Source organism: Nothobranchius furzeri, chromosome 14 (genome assembly GCF_043380555.1).
Source record: "Nothobranchius furzeri strain GRZ-AD chromosome 14, NfurGRZ-RIMD1, whole genome shotgun sequence".
In the NCBI taxonomy this organism is placed as follows: domain Eukaryota; kingdom Metazoa; phylum Chordata; class Actinopteri; order Cyprinodontiformes; family Nothobranchiidae; genus Nothobranchius; species Nothobranchius furzeri.
In genome coordinates, this window is record NC_091754.1 from 41,413,605 (window position 1) to 41,421,904 (window position 8,300).

At 42.1% G+C, this 8,300-nt stretch overlaps 1 protein-coding gene across 4 annotated transcripts in view; it reads right to left on the minus strand.

Annotated features, from left to right (window-relative positions):
• Positions 1-633: 633 nt before the first annotated feature.
• slc13a1 (solute carrier family 13 member 1) overlaps positions 634-8,300 on the minus strand; it is a 44,339-nt gene continuing 36,672 nt past the window's right edge. For all 4 annotated transcript variants that reach the window (XM_015965636.2, XM_054746511.1, XM_054746513.1 and 1 more), the window contains 3 exons: positions 3,464-3,625; positions 2,524-2,661; positions 634-2,409 (listed from right to left, as the gene is read on the minus strand). In XM_015965636.2, the coding sequence (XP_015821122.1) occupies positions 2,266-2,409; positions 2,524-2,661; positions 3,464-3,625 (444 nt within the window). In that variant the 3' untranslated portion in view covers positions 634-2,265. The remainder of the gene's footprint in view (positions 2,410-2,523; positions 2,662-3,463; positions 3,626-8,300) is intronic.

An 8,300-nucleotide genomic window follows, 5' to 3' on the forward strand; every position in this document is an offset into this window, starting at 1 on the left:
CGGTGGAGAGCAACTGCAGCGCCTTGCTCCAAAATCTGCGGCCGCCTTGATCTCACGAGGTTATCGTTGTCTGCGTATGCATGACGTCAGAGCAAGTCGGCATCAACTCGGACACAAATCTAACCGGCATGCACTGCTCGCCGATCACCGCTGATCTAATCTGCGCGGAACTGGCTCATCTCGAATAAGCCCATTGCCTGAAGGACAGAGAGGGTGACCCTAACTCTAACAGTGCACCCCTGCATGCAGCTCCAATAGGCACTCGTTTATACAGTTTGTCAGGAAAAAAAGTTTATAAGCAGTTGATTTGTAAAACTTTACTATAAAACTTGCTGTAATATAAAACAACTTCCAGTAATAAAGTTCTAAAATATTCTTTTTCTCTGAGCGGCGTGTGAGACGCTGAAACCACCCTGTGAAAAAACAGCTGGTAGGACTTCCTTCAGCAGCAGCAACTCTAGTTTGGGTTTTATCTGACTTTGCCAGTCTGACCGGGTTCTTGTGGAGTTCTGGGTTCTTTACTAAGTTGTTTCAGTTCATTGAGGTTAAAGTAGCTTTCCGGAGTTGTCCCCTTTCAAGAATTATGTATGGCTTTTCAGAAATCCGTAAAAGTGATTATCTCATCATGTACTGTGATATAATGTAAGCAATACGTCTTTTTTTTTTTTTTTTGCTAACCACGGCCCCTGCCCCACAGAGCTCTGTGCAATAGGAAGCTGAGCGCCGACCAGAACTAACCAATAGCGTTAGACTACCGCTTAGACGCTTCACATTTAAGGAATACCTCGGCTGATGCAGAGCTGATGAACTTTTCACCGACAAGTCTCTAAAATATAAATATATGAGAACACAACATGACATGAGAATAATACTCGTAAAACAACGTTTTAGCTGTTTGTCGGCTACAGAAGCACATTTATAAACAGAAACGTGAAGTCGCCGTCTTAAGAAAAACAGAGCGACAGACATTTTGTGTGATATGCTTGTCAGCCACTAGATGGTGCCATCGGATAAAATAAATACTCCAGAAAGAGACTTTAACAATCAGTTTTATCCAGGTTTAAAATGAAACAGACTTGGTGCCTGTCTGGTGCCTATCTCCAGCGGTCAATGGGCAATCAGGCGGGGTACACCATGGACAGAGAGCCAGTCCATCGCAGTAAGACGGTAATATTACACTGATTTGCCGGAATGGTGTGTCTCGTAAAAGGGGCTATTGATAATTATCAGTTAATCAATAAATCTGATCATGCTGAAACAGAATGTCCTAAACCATCTAGAAGCAGCTGGGCTTGATGTGGTTTAAAAAATAATGACATGGTGGAATCTGCTGAGTCTTTTTCTACTTTGTGGTTTGATTTGAATCCTTTTTGGACCTGGTGAAGACCAGATCCTTTTATTTAGTTCCTGATGTAAAACCCTAAAACTGAAAGACGGACCTTTCTTTCATGACTGTGTGTCCATAATCACTGTTCGCTTGCATCGTGACAGCAGAGACATTTCAGGGATCTGGAGCTGTCCAGGTCCAACAGCAGCAACACATCAAAGGTACAAGCAAACAGACTTAAATAACTTGAACAGTATAAAAAGGCACATTTCAAAGAACAAAAGACACATTTTGTTTTCCTTTCATTCTTTTCCTCTTCTGACAGCACCACACAGGCCCATTTAGGAATAGGGTTTGGTTTAGTCTGACTCCCATTAAAGTTTTGTTCTTGTTATTTTGGCAACTTGGCAACAAAACAAGATTAGATTTTACGTTAACAAAGTTTTGTGTTAGGAGAAAACTTAAGAGGGAGATATTTGTGGCAGTTTTCTCTACTTAGATTATTGTGCTCTCTGCAAGTTTTTGAGTAAGTTCGACCCAATCTGCAACAAGATTGTTTCTAAGAAATGGATACGCCCATTTGAGAATAAAATTCCTGGTTGGGTATTCTTCTTTCAGCTCTCAGCATGTTGTATCACCTCGTGAACGAAGGACATTTTATGCCTTTTCATGTCAACATGTCTTTCAGCTCTGAAACCCTTAACCTGTGTAGCACTGTGGTTTTTGACAAAAGCAGCTCTAACAAAACAAAACACTCTTCTCTTGCTGTGTAGTGTGTGACTTTAGCACACACAATAATTTTATGCCGCAGAACAACATTTGTGGGATTGAGCCAAAATCTCATAGTGAATCTGTACAGAAGGTTTACCAGATTATTCCCAGGATAATCCACTGAGTCATACTTAGTCACACATCAAAAACTGGGCCAGGATCCATCGTCAAGGCATCGTTGAATTAAAGCCTGGAAGAACCGGTGCCCAATCAGGATAGGTGTTGAGAGAAAATAGAGGAACTCCCCATGTCCCCACTGCTAGCATCACAGCAAGAAGACCGATCACGTTGACACCAAGCCCCGCCTTCACCTGCAGCAGAGAACTCAATCAGGTTTAAGACAAACAGCTGAGAACGATATACCATTCATGTGTTGGTGCATTGCAGCCTTTTGAGTGCACCCAGTGGAACCTTTCAGCACTCACCATATCCAGGATGCTGATGTGCCCGTAGGAAAACACCACGGCATTGGGTGGGTTGGACACTGGCAGCAGGAAGGAGAAGGATGTGCACAGGGTGGTGGGGATGAGCACGTACAACGGGTTCACATGGATGGCCTCCGCCTGAGGGAATATAGCAAACCTGAAATCGTTTGTGTGTTAGAATTTAAGACCTTCCTTTTCACATAAAGCTCTTAATAATCAAGCTCCATCATACATCAGTGACCTGACTGTTCCGTATGTTCCTAACAGAGCACGTCGCTCGTCACGTGACGTCAGAGGTAGCTCTGGAGAAAGGCCTCAGGCTGGGCCTCAGCCTCATGTTAATAGATTTTGGGCCACTTGGGCTCTTTGAACTTTAGTTTTTTTTTCTGTGTGTTTGGATGTTAATCATGGAATTAGCTGGACAAAAGGGAAAGCTGTGGTTACTAACAGACCATCCAAGCAGTTTCTGCTTCTTTTTATCAGTAAGTAAATTTAGATTTCTGTAGGGCTGCTGTGCCATTTCACTGCTTGGTCAAACATGTTAGTGGGGCTGATCAGCCTATTTTTACTCTGTTTGGTGTGATCATCTCTGTAGATATACACATGTCCTGTCTACTCATTAGTCTAGTAGAAACTTACTAATCAAATGTTAGCTGCTCACCCATTTGTTTCCTGCCAGATGCCTACACACTCTTTACCTCTTTCCCCTCACTGTTAATTGATATGAGGCAATTTGAACATTCTGTTCTCATGATGATGATTTTTTACTGTTTTATGACCAGCTACCTATACATAACCTGAATTTAAAAGGTCTTTACTGTATGATTTATTTCATGGGTTTCAGATTCTTATGAAAGCTCTTGATAAGAAGCATGGAGCTTAAAGAGTAAAAGTTCAGCTTGTTCGATACACTTGAGATAAGTGAGAACCCAGAACCTACCAGAGGAGCGAGGATGGGGAGGAAAATATTACTAGTTGCTGCATTGCTGGTCAGTTCTGTCATTGTGGTGACAATAATGGAAGCAATTGTAATGGTGGCGAGGACTGGCAGATTGCCCAGGGGTGTGAGCAGCTCCGCCACCCACAGAGACAGTCCTGATTCCTAGAGGCAAATGCAAAATGAAGAATTATTGTAGTTTTTGGTCAATAAAGGGTTCATTCATCAGAGGTGTTCCATGTAAACCTACATTCACAACTTGGAGACCTTTATCAAGTGTCTCCAATTCAGATGTCTATGTCAATGTCAAGTTTATTTATATAGCACATATCCAACAATCAGTTTGCACAAAGTGCTGTACACAGACAACCAGTAAAAAATAAAATAACAAAACACCGAGAAACATCCAGTAGACCCTATGTAAAATAAATGAACAAAGAAATCAGTTGTTTTTTAAAAGCAAGGGTAAAAAGGTAGGTTTTTAAAAGAGACTTAAAGGTAGAAATGCTGTTAGCGGACCTAATCTGTAGGGGAAGGCTGTTCCAGAGCTTGGGAGCGGCCAAAGAAAAAGCTCTGTCGCCTCTGGACTTCAGCCAAGACTGGGGAACAGATGAGAGATGTGGAGAAGATGATCAGAGGTTTCTTTTGGGGACATGAGTGTTTAAGAGTTCCGACAGATAAGGAGGGACCAAACTGTGTAGTGCCTTATAACAGAGCAGCAGCGTTTTAAATTGAATCCTGTAAGTGATCGGGAGCCAGTGAAGAGCTTGTAAGACCGGAGTTATGTGATCCCTGCGTCTCCTACCTGTCAACAAGCGAGCTGTCGCATTCTGAGCCACCTGCAAGCGGTGAATTGACGTCTGCTCCAGTCCATGATAAAGAGAGTTGCAGTAGTCGAGTCTCAACATGATTAGCAGGTGTATAACCTTTGCAGTCTTTGAGTGGTAAATAGGGCTTGCCTTTACTAAGAACACGCAAATGAAAGAACACGCTCTGAACAACAGAACTTTTCTGTTTATCAAGTTTAAAATGACCATCAATGAAAATACTCAGATTTCTTGCCTGAGACATGCAAAAGGATTCTATAGGGCCAAATACACTGTTTGCCCCGTGCAACAGCCCAGGGTCCCCAAAAATGACAATTTCAGTTTTTTTGTCATTTAAAGTGAGAAGGTTAAATTGTAGCCAGTTTTTAACGTCTTTTAGACAATTTAGTAATTTATCAAACAATGGCCTTTGAGAATGTAGTGGGACATATATCTGCACGTTGTCCGCAAAGAAGTGGTGGTATGAGATGCCATGCTTATGAAAGATGGTGCCAAGGGGCAACATGTACAGCGAGAACAAGAGCGGGCCCAAAACTGAACCTTGATGGACACCACATCTAAGTTTCTCTGGAGACGAACAACACTGCCCCATATTTACAGTAAAATTCCTGTCTGAAAGGTAGGACTTAAACCACTGCAAGACTGTGCCCTGAATGCCAACGGTCATGCTCTAGGCGGGATAAAAGGATCTGATGATCCATCGTATCAAAGGCTGCCATTCGGTTTAGACCTAATGGCAGCCTTTGATACAGCTGGATCAATACAGCTGATTGACCGGAATCGATAGTTAAAAATATATTGTTAAATATTCTTAAAAGAGCAGTCTCCGTACTGTGGTATTGCTTAAAACCTGATAGAAACGTCTCTAAAATACCATAATGGTCGAGGTAGTCCTGCAGCTGCCTGTAGACAAATTTCTCCATGACCTTAGAAAGGAAAGGGAGCTTGGAGATAGGCCTGTAGTTGGAGAGCACCATGGGGTCGAGATTAGGTTACACTACAGTGTTAGTGCGTGTTGATGAGGTGTATTCCATGGCTGTGGTGACCGGGCAGTGCAGGCATCATCTGGCCTATGCCAGCTGATGCCACCACAGAACCCCGCTTCCCCCCACAGACCCTCAGTGTTTAAGTGCAGTTTAAAACGGGAAGTAGGCACCGGCACTCGAGATGAGGCTGAAAGATCCCCTTGCCATTTGCTGTTGAGTGTGCTCGCTCCCAAGGCCCTAAGTGTGTGTTTGCGTGGAATGTCGTTGGTGGAAGTGTTTAATATGCAAATAATAAATAAATAAGGTCCCCCCCCCCCCCCCCCCCGCCGCCGCCCCAGAAACCCCCAGTGAATCCACCTCCAGTGTCGTTTGCTTTCTAAAGAAAGCGCTCTACGGACATCAGAGTTTCATTCCATTTTTACACTTTATGTAACAATTAAAAAAGAACCAAATGATTGTTTTGTTTCTGAATTTGACACCAAAATAAAATAAATTTCTTTGTTCTTACTTTAAGTTATAGGCTTAGATATAAAATTTAAATGTTAAAATTTAATATGTGACTTTCAAAGTAAAAGCAGATCTCCAGTCTGTCTTTGCATTGGACAAGAAAAATAATAAACAAAGGAGAAGGGTGTGTATTGATTCTTTTCATAATGTCTCTTATCATCTACATGCAGATGACATTCAGCTGTACTTTTCCTTTAAGGATTCTAAGCTCAACAAACTGAATTACTAGTGTCCATCAGCCATCACCAGCTGGCTGGAAGATAATTTCCTCCAGTTAAACTCTGAAAAGACTGAATGTCTGATCATTGCCCCTGAGAGCATGGTTCCCCTGATTAGTCTAAAACCTGGTCATTTATCCTCTGCCGTCACGTCGAACTTGAGGAATTTTGTTGTTTTTGACCAGTCAGCGTCTCTTGAAGGCCACTCAAACACGTTGGTCTGAGACTGTTTATATCACTTAAGAAATGTTTCAAAACTGTGAAGGGTGGTGTCAAAACATGAACTAGAAATGGTTCTCCATGCCTTTATCTCCTCCCGTCTAGATTACTGTAACACACTTTTCACATGTTTTAACAAAAAAAGCCCTTGACCGCCTTCAGTTGGTCCAGAACTCTGCAGCGAGGCTCCTAACTGGAGCAAACAGAAGAGCTCACATCACACCTATTCTGATGTCTCTGCACTGGTTACCCGTTACCTTTAGAGTTCATTTTAGAATCCTGACTAGAACTTTCAGGGCTCTGTCACATTGTGAGCCTGGAGGAGGTTTGGACCCAATATGCAGACACCCAGAACGACAGGAGGAAGGAGTGGATTTAAATGAAAACATTCCTTTATTAGGAGGGAGAACAAAAATGTTCCAAAGGGCAGGAAGCCCAAAACCAATGTCCTGAAACCCTGGAGACAAAAAGATCATTTAAAGAGCACAAAAACCTAGAGACCTAGTGACAAGGCTCAAAACAAAGCTGACACCAAACAATGGACCGACAAAACATGGAGACACAGACAGGGTTTTATACACTGGGGAGGATGAGAGGGAGATGAACTGCAGGTGTGTGGGGAGAGAGAGACCAGGTGAACTCAGTTACTAATCAGGGAGGAAACTAACATGACCTATAAAACCTAAAGACAAGAAGAGCAGGAAACATACAGTAGGTGGCGGAAATGCACCTAGCAGTTAGATGCCACCCGCCAATAAACTCGAAGAAGAAGAAACAGCAGGAAACATAACTAATAATCTAAGGGGGAAGAAAACCCACAAACACCGATGGGAAAAACACACTAGAGAGACTAATAACATGAACAGCTGTAGCTAAAGAAAAACCTGAAGACCAGAAGGGCAGCAAACATAACTAATATTCTAAGCGGGGAGCTGAAACTAAAGGAAAAACACTACAGAAAGAAAAACTACAGGGGCGTGACTATAGGGGGCCATGGGAGCACAGGACCTGGGAGGGGGATACCTGAGGAGGGAAACCTAGAGGGCTGAATATCTGGGGAAAAATGGAGAACACCAGGAGACACATGAGGAAGATGCAGACAAGGACACATGAGGGCGCTAGGAGACACAAAAGGAGAACAGGAGAACATGACAGGCTCTACATGGTCAAGCTCCTCCCTATATTACTGAACTGTTAAAGCCTTATGGTCCAACCCGAGCCCTGAGGTCCACCCACCAGAACCTTCTAGAAGTTCTAAAGACCAGATATAAAAGTCGAGGTGATCGCTCCTTCCAGACTGCTGCACCCCAACACTGGATTGATCTTCCTTTATCCTTACGTAGCGTTGACAGTCAGGACACTTAAAACACAGCTGAAGACCCTTTTATTAAAAGCTGCTTTTACCTAAATATTTTATTTTCTTATTTTTAACTCAAATTTTAAATCTTTCACCTGTTTATGAAATGTTATAATTTTATTACTTTATTTTTCTGATGTTAATCTATTTCTGTTTTGAGATCATTATGATTTTATGACTTTGTTTTATTTTGTTTTGATCTATGTGAAGCACTTTGTGATTCTATGTATGTGATAAGTGCTATAGAAATAAAATGTACTTACTTACTTACTATAGAAACAAAACCAACCATTATCTGAGACTGAGGTGTAGATTTATGGTGAAACAGAACATTTGCATCCTGAAGCAGAAAATTATGCATCATTAGGGCCACTTGTTTTTGGGTTCCACAACTGCACCTATCATTTCATAAGGTTATCCCCCCCCCCAGATAAAACATTATGTTGCAACAGGAAAAAAAAACAGCAACAGCTGTCGCCTCCTTTAAAGTTCAAAAGTCAACGTGTTGTATGGGTCCATTTTTAGCTGCTTCTGAACCATGGAGGCATTCCTGCACTCTGCATGTTTTGGTGTTTGGGGAGAGGTGCCTCCACTTTTCCTATCGTCTTGTTTTTCTGTTAGAGAATGAGTTACTTTTCCACTCTGTACATTTAATGTTGTGTCTCTAGGACGTTAATGGGGATGAGACCAATTTGGAGAGGAATGATGGGAACTTCTTTATTTATT